At 42.9% G+C, this 21822-nt stretch overlaps 1 protein-coding gene across 3 annotated transcripts in view; it reads left to right on the top strand.

Moving 5' to 3' along the window:
- LOC145350053 (zinc finger protein 385B-like) overlaps nt 1-21822 on the top strand; it is a 121178-nt gene that overhangs the window by 7974 nt on the left and 91382 nt on the right. Inside the window, exon 2 of one of the 3 annotated variants that reach the window (XM_080198898.1) lies at nt 15080-15165. The exons of the other annotated variants lie outside the window; for them this stretch is intronic. Coding sequence (XP_080055024.1) covers nt 15160-15165 — 6 coding nt within the window. The 5' untranslated portion in view covers nt 15080-15159. The remainder of the gene's footprint in view (nt 1-15079; nt 15166-21822) is intronic. 3 annotated transcript variants of the gene reach the window in all.

A 21822-nucleotide genomic window follows, 5' to 3' on the forward strand; every position in this document is an offset into this window, starting at 1 on the left:
TTATTTACTGTGTAGTTTGAAAATAGGACACTGAACATGAATCTATAGGGCAGTTGACCTGCTGTCAATGGCAAGGGAAATGTTAGAATCTAATGATAGGGACATGGCAAATGCTGTAATATGATTGGGCACATTCAACATGGATTTACGAAAGGGAAATGGTGTTTGACAAACTGTTAATTTTTTGAAGTTATAATTAACAGCATAGATAAAAGGGAACCGGTGGATGTAGTATGTATGGAATTTGAAAAATCCATGAAGTGCCACACAAGTGCCATATTGCACAAAATATTGGCAGTATATTCGCATGGATTGAGGATTGGCTAAAAGAGTGAGTGAGTATAAATGAATCACTCTTGGGTTGGTAGTCTATTCCTTGTGGGGTGTTGCAGGGATCAGTGCTAGAGCCTTAACTATTTACAACCTGTATCAATAATTTAATGAGGGGACCAAGTATAACGTATCCAAATTTGATGACAATATAAAGTTAGATGGGAATGTAAGCTGTGTGGAAAGTGCAGGGGTTGTAACAGAATCTAGAGAAGTTAAGTGAATGGGCAAGAATGTGGCAGATAGAGTGTAATGTAGATGATTGTAAAGTTATCCATTTTGATAGGGCAAATAGAAGGGCAGAGCATTTTTAAATTGTGAGAAACAGGGAAATAGAACAAAGAAAACAAAGAATAAAGAACAAAGAAAATTAGAGTACAGTGATAGGCCCTTCAGCACTCCTAGCCTGTGTTGACCATGCTGCCTGTCTGAACTAAAATCCCCGACCCTCCCAGGGACCGGATCCTTCTATTCTCATCCTATTCATGTATTTGTCAAGCCACCCCTTAAAAGTCACTATTGTATCTGCTTTCAATACCTCTCCCAGTAGCGAGTTCCAGGCACCCACCACCTTCTGTGTAAAAAATCTTGCCTCAACATTTCCTTTAAACCTTGCCCTTGCACCTTAAACCTATGCCCCCTAGTAATTAACTGTTCCACCCTGGGAAAAAGCTTCTGACTATCCACTCTGTCCATGCCCCTCATAATCTTGTAGACTTCTATCAGGTCGCCCATCAACCTCTGTCGTTCCAGTGAGAACAAATCAAGTTTCTCCAACCTCTCTTCATAGCTAATGCCCTCCATACCAGGCAGCATCCTGGTAAATCTTTTCTCCACCCTCTCCAAAGCCTCCACATCCAGTGTTGGTCTTCAGAGGGACCTGGTGTTCTTGTACATAAATTACAAAGTTAACCTACATGTACCGTAAGCAAACAGGAAAGCAAGTGGTATTTTAGCCTTTATTTGAATGTGAATTTGAATTTCTGAAGGGCTTGGGAACCTCAATGCCGAGTACTGTGTACAGTTTTGGACTTACTTGCTTTATAAGGAGCCCAGTGTAGGTTCACTGGGCTAATTTTGGGACGTACGCATTGTTCTATGAGGAGAGAATGAACAGGCTAGGCCTTTTTTTCCATGGATTCAGAATGATAGGTGATCTCATTAAAACATAAACAAAGTAGATGCTAGGAGGATATTTCCCCCAGTTTGTGTGTGTGTGTGTGCGTGTGCGTGTGCGTGTGTGTGTGTGTGTTGCCAGGGTGGTGTTTAGATCTCGTGACAGACCCAGGATAGGGCTTTGGCCATTTAGTACTGAGGTGAGAATTTTCTTCACTTAAGAGGGCTGTTAATAGGAATTTTCCAGTCCAGAGGAATGTGAATGCTTCGTCATTGAGTATATTCAAGTCAGAAACAGCTACATTTGGACATACTAAGAGAATCAAAGAATATGGAGATATTCTTTGATAGTGTGGGATGGTGGAATTGAGGTAGAATTTCATTCATGATCTTACTGAATGATGGAGAAGATTTCAAGGGCCAAATGGCCTACTCCTCCTATTTATGTTCTTTAATTGGGTGACCCCTTTGGAAATTAATAGCACAGGTATGCTGATAAAATTGAGGGACTGACTGAAGGTTGGGGAGGTGGTGTGGAAAATGATACTGAGGAGGCATGGCTGAGGAGTCAATGGAATAGAGGGAGTTGGATTCAAGTTGAGAGTTTCTCAGTGTGGCAACAGAATTTGAGCATTGGAAAATATAAAAGGAGGATTCAGAAGTACTTTTGCTAACTGAAGCACTGCAGTATGTCTCAGAAAATACAAGTTGTACAAAATTTAAAGGGACAGAGAATATAACTGGACTTCCCACCCCCATGTCACCCATATGATCTCACATTTTATTACAAGCAAAATTACACACACACACTCGTTAATACTGTTCTGTTGCCTCCAAGCTGATTCTTTCCCTCATTTTCATTATTGTGTGTCTGAGAAACGAGAGTGATCCCTTCAACTATCACAAAGAATCACTAAGATATGAAACTGTAATCAAAATTCGCCAGAAGTATGTGTAACTTGTGATTTCCTGATTATTTATAACGACCACTAAACCATTGTATTACCAACTAGAAATGCTTATCTTGAACAGAGGGAACTCTTATAAATTGACAAAACAGCACAAATGCCCAAGTTGAACCACAAGACCAAATCAAAAATAGCATTCTCATTTCAGTAATGCACTTCAAATTGAAGCTTAAATAGTATGAAACTTACCTAACACCTTTTACAATATTGTAGGTAATACACATTTGGGTCAAAGTAGTTTATAAGCATATATGAATCATAAGCACCCATTGTGAAACTACAAAATACATTTACTTGTGTAACTTTGAATACTATGTGTTCATGAAATGCAAGTATGTTACTTGTCACTTTATTGTGTGTCAATAACTTGAGAACCTCTTTTACAATTAGTTCAGGTCAGAAAGTTCAGGAAACAGGTAATTTAGAAAATAACTTCTTCACCTTCAGCTAACAGCTGCAGTCTTCAGAAAATGATTTCAATTACTTCTTGTTTTGTTACTTACACTACCTACAATTTACACGGCGGTATTCACTTTGTTTACGTTTCCATGTGCCATGTAGCATGTCATTGAAAAAAACGTGCAGATGACCTCCTTTGATGCAAAAAGATGGAGCTCATTCATGGTACAGTCTTTCCTTGCCTTATTTAGAGAAGCACATCTCATGTGTTCAACTTTTCTTCCAGGTAGCCTGTTTGAGATCCAAGGCTTGCCATATCTTACCAGTATTATGTGCACAGGAAGTCTGCTGTAATTCAGAATTGCAAGTTGCTGATCAAGAAAGTTTAGGTAATGTAAAGGAATCAAGGGCTATGGGCATAAGGTGGGAAAGTGGAGTTGCAGACTGTCATATCAGATCAGTCATGATCTCATTGAATGGAGGAACAAACCTGGTGGGCCCAATGGCCTACTTCTCTACTTTATGGTAACAACAGAGAAAGATTCCACAATCAGTTGATGTGAATGGCCTCTTAAACAGCTTTTATTATTTTAGTTGAGGAAAGAGCGTTAACACTGGCACAGCTGTCTATTTCACCTGAACAAATAAATGACTCGACAGCAGTTTTTTTCAATTGTCAATGCCAAGCATGGAGCCTTATCTCTCTGGAGCAGATAGTGAGGAAATTCCCATGCATTTACCAGGGCAGAAAATCATGGGTTACATGGGATGATTTCTCAGTATATGCTGCTGAAGTGTTACACGGAGAAAACAAGTTACCTTTTAATGGTGACCAAAAAGTGGGAGCTTCAACAATGCAGCATTTCCTTATTTGGAGTTGGGCACCAAGTATAGTGTATCAAAATTCACAGATGACACTAAGATGAGTGTCAGAGTAAAGTGTGCAGAGGATGCTGAAAGTCTGCAAAGGGATTAAGATAGTCTAAGTGAGTGGGCAAGGGTCTGGCAAATGGAGTACAATGTTGGTAAATGTGAGGTCATCCATTATTAGTAGGAATAACAGCAAAATGGACTATTATTTAAATGATAAAAAAATTGCAGCATGTTGCTGTGCAGAGGGATATTGTGCATGAATCACAAAAAGTTGGTTTGCAGGCGCAGCAGGTAGTTAAGAAGGCAAATGGAATTTTGTCCTTTATTGCTAGTGAGATGGAGTTTAAAAACAGCGAGGTTATGTTGCAGCTGTATAAGGTGCTGGTGAGGCCACACTTAGAGTACTGTATACTGTTTTGGTCTCTTTACTTGAGAAAGGATATACTGGCACTGGAGGGGGGTGCAGAGGAGATTCACTAGATTGATTCCGGTGTTGAGAGTGTTGGCGTATGAGGAGAGACTGGATAGACCAGGACTGTACTCATTGGAATTCAGAAGAATGAGGGGCGAGCTTATAGAAACATATAAGATTGTGAAGGGAATAAATAAGACAGAAGCAGGGAAGTTGTTTCCACTGGCAGGTGAACACAGCCTGAAAATAAGGGGGAGCAGATTTAGGACTGAGTTGAGGAAGAACTTCTACACACAAAGGGTTGTGAATCTGTGGAATTCCCTGCCCAATGAAACAGTTGAGGCTACCTCATTGAATGTTTTTAAGGCAAGGATAGATAGATTTTTGAATAGTAAAGGAATTAAGGGTTGTGGTGAGCCCGTAGGTGAGTTGAAGCTGAGTCCATGAAAAGATCAGTCATGATCTTATTGAATGGAGGAGCAGGCTCGAGGGGCCAGATGGCCTACTCGTGCCCCTAGTTCTTATGTTCTTGTCATTGCACTGGAATATGTGCTAAAGTCTTGGAGGGTGATTGAAAAGCACAAACTTTTAGATTTGGTTGTAAATCCAACCAACTGAATCGAGCTGATGCATTTAGTTTTTAGATTACTAACACTCACATTTAACGGGTGCCTGAGGGCTTATTTGTTGCCCTCAGCATTATGGGAGGAATCATAAAAAAAGTCTGGAATTAAGAATCTGCTTATTCCTAACTATGTTGGACTGGGGTGGACAAGATGAGAAGTCACGTGACAGATTATCTTCTAACAGGTTTATTTGTAACCATTGTTGATTGTCGGGAAAACCCATCTGGTTCACAAATGTCCTTTAGGGAAGGTACTCTGCTGTCCTTACCTGCTCTGGCCTACATGTGAATTGAGCCACAGCAATGTGGTTGACTCTTAACTACCCTCTAAGGGCAACTGTCCCGACTCCTGTATAGGATAAACTTGTGTTCTTGGTCTTCCTCATTTATTGGACTGGAAGAATCTACTATTTTACCAACCTCAATCAGGTCACCCCCAAGTCCAAAGTAAATAGCCCAAGCACCTTGAGCTGACCTGAATAGCTGAAGTTCTTTAGAAATCATTCTAAGTTTTGTTTATCAACTCATGTGGTTCACTGGCTTCCTGTGTTGGGATCTTCATTATGTTTCTGCAACCAAGTGCAAAATAACCTCAGAAAGCAGTTGTTGTTGTTGTTGTTCATCCATCGTCATTGATGAGGACCTCGACACCATTAGTCATTTTGAGGCTAGTTGCGGTGTGTCCGAAGATGACTGATCTGGCCAATTGAGGCACAGAATGTCCTGGCACATATTGGACAGACTTGTGTAGACACCGTAGTTGTTGCGCTGGTCGCTCTGGACATGCGCAGCTTGCGATTAAGTTGTGCTTCAGCAATGCACCTTGCTTCGTGAGCTTGACAGTCTTTGTGGATGAGGCAGCACCAGGTAGGGTGGTTTTGTGCCAGCATTTCCCAAGTGGTCGTGTCAATGTCAAGTGACTTCAGAGAGGCTTTCAGTGTGTCTTTTAAACGTTTCTTCTGCTCTCCGTGCGAGCGTTTTCCAGCAGAGAGTTCCCCAAAAAGGAGTTGCTTGGGTATGCGCTTATCTCACATGTGGATGACATGACCTGCCCACTGGGTCTGCGCTCTCATCAGCAGTGTGTGGACTGATGGTAGACTTGCTCTAGAGAGAACTTCAGTGTCTGGTACTTTGTCTTGCCATCAGATGCGTAATATTCTGCGAAGACAAGTCATGTGGAAATGATTGAGCTATCTTGCATGCCTTCGATACACAGTCCACGTTTCACAGGCATACAGGAGGGTAGTGAGTACCACGGCGCTGTAGACCTTCAGTTTTGTTGCTGGGCTGATTCCTCGACGTTCCCATACAGTGGAGCGCAGTCTACCAAAAGCAGAACTTGCCTTTGCTATTCTGCAGTTAACTTCTGCATCAATAGTCACTGCTTGGGAGAGGGTGCTGCCAAGATAAGTGAAGTGGTCCACTGCCTGTAGTTTCAGTAGCTTGCACTGAAAGCACGAATTCAAGGGGCTGAGGAGGGAAAATAATGTGCTCCAGCCATTAGGCAGTGGGTATTTCCATGTTTGGTGTACTTTTTCCTTTCCTGTGCCCTGTTCTGAATCTGTTTAGCATTGTTAGTCATTCCACTGATGGGGTGTGATTTAGTAAGTAGATTACACAGCTCAGCATGTGCAGACTTCAATTTCCCTTTTCCTTTAAATGACAAGCAATGTGCAGGTTGTTTGTTTATTTTTAGCAGAGAAAAGCCAAATCTAAATAAAGGCTGGTGTGCATTTTTTCAATGTGGTTGACTAAGAATGTTTAAACCTGACATGAGGTCATTGATGTTGCATACGGGGCTTGTTCATTCATAAGGATTGGTAGCAAGTTCCAGGCGTTGTGAGGGATGGGGCAGTTTAATATCATCTAAATTAATTGTTCATGGTATCTCAAGAGTTGTTAATTTGCAGCACCTTGGGATGCTTTACCACATTAAAGGTGCTATATAAATGTTGTTGCCTAGGTGTGAGGGAAACAGTCTCCAGCTGTGCAGAACACATGAGCTGAAGAAAATTGCAGATGGCTTGTGGAGAAGGCTATCTATCCAGTGGCTCAATGGTACCACTGAAAATTATTGTTACGGACAGGAGAGAGATAGGCAAACTGTACTGCTTTCTTCTCACCACCTGTCCGTAAACAGAAGATATTTTGAATTATTTTTAAAGTATTTGGTACTGTCATTTCCCAATCCTTCTCCTTGTACGGTCCAATTTACGAATAATCTGCAGCAAGATCATGTTATGATTAACCCAAAAAGTTAATTTATTCCACATTAACAAATACAAACAAACACACACACACACACACACACTCTCTCTCTCTCTAGAGGGGGTAGAACAAAGGGAGTTTTACAATTCAAGAACCACAGGAATTAATTTTAGTTGACATGATTTCCAGAGTCCTAGAAATGAAGGTCCAGACTGTGTTTTCTTCATGGCAGGGTTCAATTCTGGTGAGTTTCTGGTTGGAGCTATCAAAGGAAACTTATTGAAATGAATGATGCTACAGCACGATGGGCTTTCTGTGATTAGGCAACTTGGCAGGAAATGATGAGACTTTTAAAATTAAGCAGGCTTCTTGGAGTTGAGAGGTGGCAACTAACTGCTTGCTCCGTGGGCTGCTGGAGTCCTTTCTAGTTGATGCTAAAATAGCATTTTGCTTATGAGGCTAAAGATGTAGATCAGAATTCTCCAGCTGTTGAAATCAACAGGATCTTCTGGACCCACCGATTGCGCACCTCTGCTGTAGGTTTCTCAATGGGGTGGGATAGATTCAGTGGGAAATCCCTTTGACAGCTGTGTGACCAGAAAGTCTTGCTGCTGTGAATGGCAGAATGCCTCCTGCCATAACAAAGACATTCCGGGAGGTCAGACTTCCTCCCACTACCCACCACCCCCAACCCCTGCCCCATGTCCCAAAGGTTTGGGTCATGTAACATTTTGTATTAATGGTTAATTGCAGCTATAGTTTCTAAAATCAGTTTCTATGCTCTTGGCCAGAATTCCATTGTTCCTCCATAGAAAGAGAGAGAGAGAGAGATAGATGATTGTTAGCATCTCTTCCAATATAATGAGTTTCGATCTCTGTCCCTTGTGATAGGAGAAGCCAGTCCTTCTGTACTTCCTTTGTTTCTATTCATTCCTAGGGGTCTGTAGAAGAAGGTGAGATTTTGCAGACCCCGTGAAGAATCCATTTGTTCTCAAAAGTCCCGGTGGGAGCTGTTAGAACAAAGGACCAGCCTATGATCGAATGACTTGTTGCAGTCATCTACTTTGGCTCAGCAAAAAATCTATTTAAAAAAAAAATGTTTCGGGTATATTGTGTTGGCTTTTGTTCATGTTGTAGGAATTCAGCAAGTCCACAGTCTCCGAGTGCTCATTAAGCTGGAGCATCAGGATCTTAATAGTACAATTTCGCTATCTTGATAGTTCAGGACGGGCTCTGCAACATGCTGAATGTGTTCCGCATGGTTGTAGCCACCTGTGCTGTACGTAGCACTTAGCATCTGAAACAGATCCAGATGATGTTATGGGTAAGATTACCCTTGTTTTGGAGGCAGATATACTCCCCTATGTATATCAGGTTAACCATCACTCAGAGGTCTCCACAATACCAGGGATCATCAGAGCAAAATTGTTCCTTAAATTTTCTCTTCTTCTAAACACAGTCACCCATTGTCACCTTAAGTCCTTTTCCCACAGCCTTCCTTTAAACAAAGGATTGATCGATAGATCCAACCCATTTAGTAATATTGTAACATATCAGCAGCCTCGTTTTCCTCCATTTCAGCAGGCCAATGTAAGTACCTGATTGAAGAAATGGGCCAGTGCCTATATTATTCTGCTCCTTTTGAATAATAAAACAGTACATAAATGAATGTTTTCTTTTAATATAACAGACTAAAAGTGAACAGAAGCCTTTATTTTGTCATTGTGTTTCCTTAAGATGGCTATATTTGCTTTCCAACATGGTGCAGCATGGTGCTGCTCCAAGGTCCAGTGAAGCCCAGTGTACAGCTGCTTCTATGCTACAAAAGGGAGAGTTTGAATAAGGTGGCCCTCTTATCATGTTAGCTTGTTCCTGGCAGGGAGCTAAGAGAGCTGCTGCTGGCTATATCTCTGAACTTTGTCACCTCTTACATACCACAGGAGTTATCCTCTGATGAGGACAGCAGGTGCCTGGCATCTGCGGCTGCCTGAGAAACTGCAGTCTCAAATGGATCTATTCCAGTTATTCCCATTCTATCAGGCAGCGAATCGGAATAAAAAAGGAAGAAAGACTTGTATTTGTAAAGCCTTTTGTAACAAATATATTTGGTGGTCAATGAGATGCTTTTGAAATGCAGTCACTGTCTAATATAGGAAGTGTTGTAACAAGATCCCACAATCTGTGCACTGTAGGGTCCCACAAGTAGTGGTTCGATAAATACCAGGTCGTAAGCTCATAAACTTTAGGGGTTAAGAGATAAGTAATGACCAGGACACTAGGGATCACCCCCCTCCCTGCCTTTCTTCAAAATAATACCATGGATTTTTTATGCCCATTCAAGAAGGCATATAATACCTTGTAGAAAAGGCAGCACCTCTGATAGTGCATCACTCCCTCAACTGCATTAGAATGCCAGCCTGGATTATGTGTTAAGTCTCTGGAGTGGAACATCATCCCACAACTTTTTAACTGGAACAAGAGTTCTACCAACTAAGCGTTGTTTGCCAGTAATGATCAGCAGAACAGCTGGTCTAGTGGCAACTATCAGATCCAGAAATCTGGAGAGGAGGCACCGATTAGTGCCCAGTCACTTCTTGGGTTGATACAAATTCTTGTACAACTACCTCGTGCTCTGTCGTTGTTTTCAATAAATCTCCCTGCGAACTGCCCCGACAACTGAGAGTCAGACTTGATGGATATTATACATCCTGTAAGTTTGAGGTTCGTTAAGCATACTTCTTGTCAGGCATATACCTATGTGTTTTGCATCCCACAACTCTGGAACCATTGGCAATTCTCTCCTCAGCCTGACTGGGAAGGTGGAACATTTTCACCTCCACTTCTCTGTCACCCTCATGCTCTTTGAATTATGAGTGCCACACTTTCACTAACACAATCCAGTGCTCCTGGGTGAAAGTGTCTCAGCTGGGGCACAGAAGTGAAAAAGCCTGTAACAAAAACTGTGACATTGAGGGCCTGATTTTACCATTTTCATTCCAAGGGCTGAATCTGGGCACAATTCAGATCTGACTTGGAAATCTGCTTTCATGCGCCTCCATACGCACTAAGCCTGAAAAAAAATTGCGGGTCTGAATTGCGCTGTGGGCGGAGCTTATTGTGCTTGAAACGATTGGAGCTCTAAACTGCGCGTGTGCAGTTAGAAAAAAAAATTGAAAATCGCATCTCTGTCACATGGCTCCCGGGCTGAAAAAAGTGGATAAAGTGGCCTGGGAGTGATGGCCCCCACAGACCACAGACAGGTTCCCCACTGGGCGGCACAGTAGCACAGTGGTTAGCAGTGCTGCTTCACAGCTCCAGGGACCTGGTTCGATTCCCAGCTTGGGTCTCTGCCTGTGTGGAGTTTGCACATTCTCCCCGTGTTTGTGCGGGTTTCCTCCAGGTGCTCCGATTTTCTCCCAGAGTCCAAAGATGTGCCGGTTAGGTTGATTGGCCATGCTAAAAATGCGTTAGGTTAGAGGGATTAGTGGGTAAATATGTAGGGATATGGGGTAAGGCCTGGGTGGGATTGTGGTCGGTGCAGACTCGATGGGCCGAATGGCCTCTTTCAGTGCTGTAGGGTTTCTATGTTTTTAGACATCGACCCCACCCCTACAATATAACTTCCTCATTTATCCACCCACTGCCCCCTACTCAGACAGATCACGACCCTCTATTCCCTTTCCCTCCTCACCAATTGCCTGCAGAGTGGCAGTGGACCCTCCTGCCTCTGCCCCTGTCCCCCCACCAGAGATCCATCTGGCCTCCCTCCCTGTATACTTCACATGCTCACAGCCCAGTACTTTGACAGTTTTACTAATTAAGTGCAGCTACATATTTAGACCGTTATTGAAGTTATGTAATGAAACATATAGGTGTGTGTACAAATAACCTTTGCTTGATTCAACCTTTGCAATTATGTTTAGCAACAGCCAAATTGCAGCAAATTCTAAGCTGCATTTCCAAGTTTAGAAGATAATTTGAGAAATGGTAATAAAATAATTTCTACTCCTTCTGAATTGCTTGTGTAGGGAAAAAAAAACATGCATGGCAAGTGAAATACAATCTAAGTAGCATTTAATACAGGAATGATCAGAATTAGAAATGTGATAAGATAGAATTAACTCCAACAGCCCCCCCCCCCCCACCAGACAATGATCGCACCCCCCCCCCAAGACAATGATTGGGCCTCTCTCCTCCCTCACCCCCATCCACCAGAGATACATCTGACCTGCCTCCACCCCCACCACCACCATCAATCTGAGTCAGAGAGCTGTTGGAAGCGCTGAACTTACCTCTTCAGAAGCCGGAGCGCCCGAAATAGACTTTTTGTCGAGCATGTCTGTTTCGCGCCCAACCTGGATGCGCGAACACAATGGTAAAGGGGGAAATGCTGATAAAGTTGGGTGAGCAGTTCATTAATTCAATTCAAATGCATTTAACTCACCGTTTCAGCCATTCCTGGGCCTCGCATCAATGGCCTCATGCCCGACTTTACCAAGTTTCCTCTCCCAAAAACAGGCACGACGCAATAGTAAAATCGGGCCCCGAGATAATGTTTCCTCCAATATTATCATCATCTGCGTACCAATGAGGAGAAAGTTGTGTATCTCTTGTTGCTGCTCCCCATCATTATTAACATTATCTTCTTCCCCTCATCCTGTGATCCATTCCCCCTCTCCAGTACTGCAATGGATTTGCAGTTAAGGAGGATACAAGCTAGAAATAGCTGAGCGTGTGTGAAAGTTGGCACTCAGTGCCAGCTTCCTCCATATGGCACAAGACATTTTTGGAGACTTGCTCTCATGTTGACACAAAAATCACTTTCTCCTCTGTGCAGACTCTTTGAGGAGCGTTTCAAGTTTGATTTATTTAATTAGGTGCACAATAACTGGCAATCATTGCCTTTAATTTTATTTTCTTTCGTGGCACCTTCAATCTGGATGCAGTATCAGGAAAAGACTCAACACATGAGCTGGTGTAATAAATTAGTCCCTTATGGTAGATCACATGACCCCCCTGCTCTGTGGAGTGTTAGAACAGGCAAGGGAAAACAAAATGAATGAAGCTTGTTACATCTTGTATGAGGTGACAGATGTTTCAAATGGAAGGCAAGGAGATATACACTTCTAGCATTCAAGGAGGGAGAGACTGAAGCTTTTGTTAAGATTTCAAAACACTTAAACCTCACACTGATGATAGTATTTACGCTGCTTAAAATTTGCAAGTTTGAAACCCAGCACATATGCCTGTAAATCAGGATTTCTCAAATGTTGAGCAGCGGAACCCCTGATCACCTCCCAAGAGCATCGGGAATCCCCAAGCATTCTCAGACTGTCAATGCCCCTTGTTTTCCACAAAGTAGCTGTGACCACAGAAATCAAATGTAAATAAATCTTTTCCAGCTGTATCTATGTATCTAGTAGGAATTAGGAAGAGTCACAAATACATCACCAGCTACATGGCCCCTCATATTAGCCCCTGGAAACAGTACCCACTTTAGGAGTGGGCAATCTGGTAATAATTAAAACGTTATCTTATTTAAAATGCTTAAGTCTCACCTTTTGTCATTTTTAATAGGAGGAATGATCCTGGAAAGCTAATTCTTATGTCAGACACATTTGCATCTCTCTTTGTCTCACTTACCCCCTCTCTCGAACACTCACTCCCTGCTCTCACCACCACCGCCCGCCCCCCCCACCGCCCCACACCCTGGTCAGACACACATTAACCACCGCAGCCCCCCCTCCCCCCGCCACACACACACACACACACACACACACACACACACATTCACCACTCCTCTCACACACATTCCTCTCTCACACAAACGCCTCCCCAAGAGCTGAACGCCCTGTTCTCTCACAAGCACCTGTCCCAGCCCTGAAGCACTCCACCCCTTAGCACCTCTCTGAGGCCCGAACCACCATCACCACACTACCCCTCCATCTCTCAAACGCAATTCTCCATGGTCTCTCAGCATTTCTGGCTGCTTCTTTTTGCCACTAGCTCCATTCTCAGGATAAATCCTCGCTATTGGCCATTGATTTTTCTGCCTGGTAACAGTGGGATAGAATAAGTCAGATGGACAAATTGGAGAAAAACCTCCTGGACCACTGGGTGCTGAAAGAGTGACTAATAGCATCCAATACTCCAAGAGACTGCTGTCTGATTGACTAGTTTGGTTTCTGTAGTTTGCTGGTCACATGGCAGCCAGTAGTTCCCTGGACCCCCTTGACAGCTTTCATGGACCTCTATGAGTCCACGTTCACCACTTTGGGAAACGCTGCTCGAAAGGGTGAAGAAAATACTCAGCTATTTTTGGGAATGCTGTATAGGTATATTTCTGTTCAATTTAAATGTTTCAGCCATCTATTTGCTACATCAGGCAACCCTTTGTAAAGCACACATCCAGAATTTTTAAAATTCAATAGCTATAAACAATTTTGTTTTAAATTCTTTATTGGAATGTGTGTCCAAAGGCCAGTCCCTCATTGCCCTTGCAATATTGATGGTGAGTCCTTTCTTGAACTACTAGTCCATGAAGGTGCTGCAGGTATACCCGTAGCGCTGTTGAGGAGGTCCCCGGTTTTTGACTCAGCAACTGGCAATATTGTTGCCAGTTATGGTGGTGAGCATCTTGGAGGGAAATTGCAGCCAGAATTCCATTGGGTATGCTGCCCTTCTCAGTGATAGAGGTGATAGAAGGGGCTGTTAAAGCAGCCTAAGCAAGTTAGTCCATCCTATTGCTAGACACCATGCTACCACCATGCACCAGTGCTGGAGAAAGTGAATGTTCACGGTGGTGGAGTTAGTGCCAATCAAGCAGACTGCTTTACCTTGGACTGTGTCGAGCTTCTTGAATTGGAACTGCACTCAAACAGGCTATTACAGTTGAGGTTTATAAGACTAGTAAGCCTTGAAACTGAAGGTGAATTGAGAGGGTCATGTGGCCTATTCTAAAATCTGCAACTTCTAGAAAGACAAGGACAGCAGAAGCATGAGAACACCACCAGCTGCAGGTTCCTCTCCAAGGCATTCACCATCCTGACTTGGAATTATATTACCATTCTTTCACAGTCGCTGGGTCAAAATCCTGGAACACCCTTCCTAACAGCACTGTGGGTGGTGATATATCACATTGACTGCAGTAGGCCATGAAGGTGTCTCGCGACTATCTTTTTAAGGGCAATAAAAGATAGGCAGAGAAGTGCTGGCCTAGCCAGCAATGGCCACATCCCTTGAAAGAACTAAAAAAACTGTCCATTTACTTCCAAGATAAAAAAGAGTTGGGGTCTTAAGGATAGCTAATCAGCATTTCACCAAGTGGTGAAATGTTGCTATGGATATGGATCTTGAGGGGAGGAAAGGTCTAAGATATACCTGTAAACATGCAGACAAAGTTAGTCTTCCAAGATCCAAGAGAGGGAGATCAGTTATAGATAGCAAGGCATATAGTGGTTCATCATGCAGGAATGCAGATAAGAACTTCCTCTCATATTGCAAAGGGAAAATTCATGAAGAGGATCTCTGGGGAGAAAACCTCACTGTGAAAGACACTTCTAAGATTAAGAATTACCAGTGAAAGGAAGAAAAAGAACAGAAATAAACTCTTGGGAACTAAAAATCACGTTGGACTGTTTCAGGGAGAATTAAGTATCTGTTTAAAGGACGGTGTAAACATGTATCCATGAAATACATTTTTGGTTGCGCTGAGCAAAAAAGGGGAATGTTCTGTTTCGTGGTTTAAGATATTTTTTCAGCTATTAACTGAATTTATTTCAAACCTTTTCAAGTTCGACAAAGATTATAACACAGGCAAGTGGAGAATATTTTATTAAAGCTCTACCTTGTAGATGGTGGAGAGGTTTGGGGAATCAGTAGGTGAGTCACTCAGTACAGAATTCCCAGCATCTGACCAGTTCTTGTAGCTACGATAGTTACGCGGCTGGACCAGTTAGGCTTCTGCTCAATGGTAACCCCAGGATAATGATGGCACAAATTTCCTGCTGAGCTTTTAAACGTGGCTTTTGATACCTGGTCAAATTGCAACATCTCATTTTAACTCTAACATAAGCCTCATCTTCGTCCTGTAATAATCATGCATATACTCGATTGAATTCTAGCCACTTGTTTTCTTGTCTGTTCCAGTGTTTCTAGGGGGCAATGTAGTGTTTCTTGATGCAAGGGAGCCATTGATCTGGAAATAGTTTATCACAGTATCCTGGACAATGTTGGTGAGCTAAAATTGTAATTTTGATTCATGTTTTCAGAGAGGCAAATTTGAAATTGACATAACACTTTAATTATCACTAAGATGTTGGGCACGTTAAGCATTTTTACTCGAAGCTTGCAATGTCGCTATAAGCCCTGACCCTTTATAGAATCTTGGTGGGCTAATTAATATACTTCGAAGGAACTGTGTAAGTATGCATTTCCGAAGTTGCCAAAATGTGTAACATCCAGAATAGAGAGAGAACCATTGCAAAATTACATGGCTTTCAGGAAGGCGTTTGACAAAGTCCCTCAAGGTAGGTTGGTAGAAAAGATTAAGGCTCGTGGGATACGTGGCCAGGTATCTAGATGGGTTGAGAACTGGCTTGCAAAGAGGAGAAAGAGAATAGTAGTGGAGGGGTCCTTTTCTAGCTGGAGGTCTGTCACCAGTGGTGTGCCGCAGGGCTCAGTACTGGGACCTCTTCTCTTTGTAGTGTATATAAATGACTTGGAAGAGGGAGTAAGTGGTGTGATCAGCAAATTTGCTGATGACGCCAAGATGGCTGGATTGGCAGGCAGTGAGGAGCAGTGTCTGGCAATACAACGGGATATTGATAGGCTGGTATATTGGGCAGGTATATGGCAAATGGAGTTTAATCCGGATAAATGTGAGGTGATGCATTTTGGCCGGAATAATGTAGGAGGGAGTTATATGATAAAGGGTAAGCCCATAAGGAGTATAGAATCGCAGCAAGACCTGGGGGTACAAGTGCACAAGTCTTTGAAGGTGGCAGTACAAGTGGAGAAGGTTGCGAAGAAAGCCTATGGTATGTTAGCCTTTATAGGAAGGGGTATAGAATATAGGAGCTGGAGTCTAATGTTGCAGTTGTATAGAACGTTGGTTAGGCCGCATTTGGAGTACTGCGTCCAGTTTTGGTGCCTTACTACCGGAAGGATGTGGAGACTCTGGAGAGAGTGCAGAGGAGGTTTACCAGGATGTTGCCTGGTATGGAAGAACTGGGTTATGAGGAAAGATTGAAGAAATTGGGGCTCTTTTCCCTTGAAAGATGGCGACTGAGGGGGGATCTAATAGAGGTATATAAGATTATGAAGGGTATAGATAGAGTAAACAGAGGTAAGCTATTTCCTATGTTAGAGACACAAAGTACGAGGGGCCATGGGCTTAAGGTGAAGGGGGAGAGGTATAATACAGATATTAGAGGGAGGTTTTTCACACAGAGGGTAGTGGGGGTATGGAATGCTCTGCCAAGTAAGGTGGTGGAGGCAAGCACGCTAGAGTTGTTTAAGAGTAACTTAGACAGGCACATGAGTGGGTTGGCGATGGGTGGATATAGGAGATTGTTTTAAATAAGGTTCATTAGCATTGGGGCGTCCCTGGTAAGGTAAATGGATACGGTATGATAATAATGTTTTTTCTCTTTTCATTCACAGGTTTTAAGTCGGTCCCCCTTGTTGTCCAACGAGGGGCATACACGCAATGGGTCGTACTTGGGCTGCTCTTGGTTGTTCGAGATTGGCCTAGTGCTTCATGTCGTTAGTGTGTGCTTAAACTGGACCAGATGCTGGGCAAGACGACAGCTCAGTGACTATCGCTGATTGCTGTGCAGACGCATGGATTTGGGCCAGTGTCTGTGGGAGTTTGCGCATTCTCCCCGTGCTTGCGTGGGTTTTCTCCGGGTGCTCCAGTTTCCTCCCACACCCCAAAGATGTGCTATTAGGCTGATTGGAGGTAATAAATTGCCCCTAAATTAGTTTCCCTCAATGTGGATGGCCATAAAACAATAGATAAGGGTCATGGGTGGAGGGGGGGAACTGGTAGTGTTAAAACGGCAGCGCGGGCTCGTTGGGCTGAAGGGCCTGTTTCCCGGGCTGTTCTGTTCTTTGTTCTTTGTTAAAAGAGAGACAAAAGCTACAAGGCATAAAACAGCAATAATGGAAAGCACACACCCATTTTAACTACAACGTACAATGCTAAATATCTGTGTAGCATAGCTTCGGAACCATGTTCTCCAAGTTGAATTTGAATCCAGTGTTACTGTAAATACATCAAGCAATGATCAGATACTCCCTGAAAGAGATCGCAGAATAGTTTGAAAAACAATTTTCTTTTACATCTTGGACAGCGCTCGTGAGGGAGGAGCATGGAAAGATTAAATAAAATCAGCCAAGCTTTCACAGAGTGACAGAAAATTTTACAAATTAAGGATTCATCATCCAATGTAGAATCAGCTACTAAATGAATTGATTTATCAAACGGCTTCTTATTAACATGTGGAGACTTGGCACCTGAGCTTTTAAGTGTATGTTTGCACTAGAGAGAAAATGTATTTTTTGAAGTACCTTGGTACATTTCTATTTAAAATTTTTGAGGATTGGTTATGTTCTGGTTTTTTTTGATGAGGTGATACTTTATGCAAGACTGGTGAAGAAAGCATTGGAGAATTCAAGTTAGCACATTAGCACAGTGGCTAACACTGATGCCTCACAATGCCAGGGACTAAGGTTCAATTTCCAGCATGAGTCACTGTCTGTGTGGAGTCTGCACATTCTCCCCATGTCTGTATGGGTTTCCCCCCACAGTCCAAAACATGCTGGCTATGTGCACTGGCCATGCTAAATTCTGCCTCAGTGTACCCAAACAGGCACTGGAGTATGGCGATTCAGGGATTTTGACAGTAACTTCATTGCAATGTTAATATAAGCCTACTTGTGACACTAATAAATGAACTTTCAAACTTAAGAAAACTAAATTGATGCCCATCATCTGCAGGTGTAGGTTACAATTATTAGCGTCTGTATCAGTTTCAGGAAGTGAATGGTACCAGTGAGAGTGCTTACAAATCACACATCTTTCACAGTTTCAAATTAACTTAACCACTTAACTTGATCTGCCAAAAGCTATATCTAAGCTGGTTTAAGCTTTAAAGTAAAGGATTTCCACATCTGGCGCCCAGATCTCTTTTTATTATCCTTGATGACTGACAGAAGTGCAAGTAATTAAATAGAGTGCAGTCACTGGATTTATATTTAAAAGCTGTAAAGCAAAGCATTCTGGCACATCTGAACCATTTCTCCAAGCATGTCTTGGAAAGTTTTTTTTAGCTCATAAGAAAAGTCGTCTGTGTTCTAACTTCCTAATCTCATAGCAACAGTCTTTTGTTGTCAGGACATGTTAGCCCAAGTAATAAAGGGCTTTATTAAAACAAGTTAAGGAACAAAGGATGTCAGTTTTGAGAAGATTTTTATCAATATCTCGCATAGCTAAAGTTCATTGCCTGCTCGTTTTAGTAAAGGTGTTAGCGCCAAACCAAGAATGACAAAAATATTTGCACTTCACTTTGTATCAATGATGGTCTAGATCTTGACTGTGATGATTGTGAAAGTGTCAAAGCTTGCTGTCATTACAACTGTAAAATTGACATGAAACTTCTGGCATCCACACATGCAGAAATTCAGAAGTTACTGTCACTGGTTCTTTGATCGTCCACAAGATGCCCTGTCGAAGACACTGCAGATTGAACTTTTTTCAATTCATGTGGACTCCACTTTTTACACTCTAATCTCACTATTAAAACCTCAGAAAATGTTATTCAATGAGATGTAACCATGTTTTTAATGAAGTACTACATTGTAATTACTGTTAAACGACCTCCCCGGCCCTGGAAAACTTATTTTATACGTACAAAATGCTAACTCAGCCATGATAACAAAAATCCCACAGGGTTAATATTTATTTTCAAACTTTGTTTAGGATATTTCATCTTCCATAATCAAGTGTATATGTCCCAGTTGTTATTTTGCTCTTTGTAAAGAAAGTTGAAGATAAACAGGCACATTTTACTTCCCAGTTTGCTAACTGTAAGTATTCATGAATAAGAATTCTTGCTTAACCTGCTTGATGATACTACTGTTGCTGGATGTTAGAGGTTCTTTGTAGTTTGCGCTGTGATCAAATTCACACCATGAAAGGTAAAATTCATGCCAGAGAGACCACTAGATCTTTGTGGAAACATTTTTCAAGATCAGCACTGAGCATGATCACTTTGCCTCTGACAGAAAAATCTGAGTAAGAAGTCTCACAACACAACTTCTTACTGTGTTTACCCCAGTCCAACACCGGCATCTCTACATCAGAAAAATCTGAGCCAATGACCAGAAATTTCCCATACTGCCTCCTAGTTTTCTCTGGTTAGTGCGAGATGCATTGATCTAAACACTATCCCAAAAACATTCTATGATTTCCTCATCTAGGCTACCTTTGCCCATTAATTATCCCAGCCTTCATGTAGATTAAAATCCCCTATGATTAATGCTGTACATTTCTGACAAGCTCCCATTATTTCCTCCTTTATACCCTGTCTGACCATATAGTCATGGTTGGGAAGGACATAGGCAAAGAGAAGGTGAAAAGGAACGTAGTAGTAATTGGAAATAGTGTGGTTAAGGGTATTGACACTGTCCTTTGTCACAATGACAAAGTGCACAGAAGGGTGTGTTGTCTGCCTGGTGCTCGGGTTCAGGATGTCGCATCTGGGCTGCAGAGGAACCTGGAGTGGGAGGGTGAGAATCCAGTCGTTGTAGTACATGTGGGTGCCAACGACGTAGGCAAAATGCGAACTGAGGATCTGGGGAGGGAGTATGAAAAGCTGGGAATGGAATTAAAAAGTAGAACCGACAGGGTGGTTATCTCTGGGCTACTGCCTGAACCGAGTGCAGATGGGCGTAGGGTTGATAAGATTAAGGAAGTGAATGGGTGGCTCAGGGATTGGTGTGGGAGGAATGGGTTTGAATTTATGGGGCATTGGCACCAGGATTGGGGTAGGTGGGACCTGTTCAGGTGGGATGGCGTTGGTCTGAACCGTGCTGGGACCAGAGTCCTAGCGAATCGTGTAGATAGAACTTTAAACTAATTGGGGGGGGGCGGGGAGGGTGCGAGGGTAGGTGACATTACGGGGTCTAAAGTAAAGGAGAGGGTACAGGTAAGAAAAGAGGCCAAGGATGTCCCAATAATAAAAGGAGTAGGGGGCGTGAGTATGGTTGATGGCGTTCTGGCAAATAGGGTACAGGTGAAGGCTGGGATGAAGGCACTTTATCTGAATGCATGAAGCATTCGGAATAAAATGAATGAGCTGGTGGCGCAGATCAGCACAAATGGATGTGATCTGGTGGCCATTACAGAGACGTGGCTGCAAGGTGACAGGGACTGGGAGCTGAATGTCCAGGGGTATCAAGTGTTTAGGAAGGATAGGCAGGAGGAAAAAAGGGGGTGCGTAGCTCTGCTGATTAAGGATAGCATCAGGGTGGTAGAAGGGATGATATAGGAGCCAAAGAGCAGAAAGTGGAATCGTTGTGGGTGGAGATTAGGAACAGCAAAGGGAGGAAGACACTGGTGGGTGTCGGTTATATGCCCCCAAATAATGATCTGGAGGTGGGGCGGGCTGTTAACATGCAGATAAATGTGGCGTGCAGGAATGGAACGGCGATAATTATGGGGGATTTCAATCTACATATTGATTGGTCGACCCATGTTGGACGCGGTGGGCTTGAGGAAGAGTTCTTGGAATGCTGCCGGGATAGTTTCCTTGAACAGTGTGTGTTGGAGCCGACGAGGGAGCGAGCTATCTTGGATCTGGTGTTATGTAATGAGGCGGGTAGAATTAGGGACCTTGTGGTGAAGGATCCTCTTGGGAAGAGTGATCGTTGTATGGTGGAGTTTCTGATGCAGATGGAGGAGGAGAAAGTGGGTTCCCGGACATGTGCCCTTTGTTTGAACAGAGGGGAGTACGGTAGGATGAGAGAGGAATTGGCGAATGTTGATTGGGGGAGCGCGTTGGAAGGTAGGTCTGCTGAGGAGCAGTGGAGGATCTTTAAGGAGATCTTTCTTCGTGCTCAGCAGAAATTTATTCCGATGGTTAAAAAGGATCGTAGGAGGAGAGATAATCAGCCGTGGATAACGAAGGAGGTAATGGAAAGTGTTAAATTAAAAGCGTATGCGTTTACAGTAGCTAAGAGTAGTGGGCGAGAAGAAGATTGGGAGAGGTTTAAATGTCAACAAAGAATGACGAAGAAGTTGATAATGGGTAGGATAAACTATGAAGCTGGGCTAGCACTTAATATAAAAAAGGATAGCAAGAGTTTTTATAAATATACAAAAAGGAAGAGGCTGGCTAGGGTGAACGTTGGACCCGTAGAGGATGAGAGGGGGGACTTAGTGGTAGGGGATGGGGAAATGGCAGAGGCCTTGAATAACGTTTTTGTTTCGGTCTTCACGGAGGAGGACGTGAATAATTTGCCGGGTGTTAGCGATGGAAAGATGGTAGGAGTGGAGGGCCTGAATGACATTATTGTTACTAGAGAGGCAGTGCTCGACAGACTGGAGGGACTGATTGTGGACAAGTCCCCAGGACCGGATGGAATGCATCCGAGGGTTCTGAAAGAAATGGCGGAGGTGATAGTGGATGCCTTGGTGGTTATTTTCCAAACCTCACTGGATTCCAGGGAAGTGCCGGAAGATTGGAAAGCAGCTAATGTTACGCCGTTGTTTAAGAAGGGTGGCAGGCAAAAGGCAGGGAATTATAGGCCGGTTAGTTTAACATCTGTTGTAGGTAAAATGTTAGAATCTGTGATCAAGGAGAAAATAGCGAGGCATCTTGAGGAAA

Source organism: Carcharhinus amblyrhynchos, chromosome 11 (genome assembly GCF_965287045.1).
Source record: "Carcharhinus amblyrhynchos chromosome 11, sCarAmb.v2.hapA, whole genome shotgun sequence".
NCBI classification, from domain to species: Eukaryota; Metazoa; Chordata; class Chondrichthyes; order Carcharhiniformes; family Carcharhinidae; genus Carcharhinus; species Carcharhinus amblyrhynchos.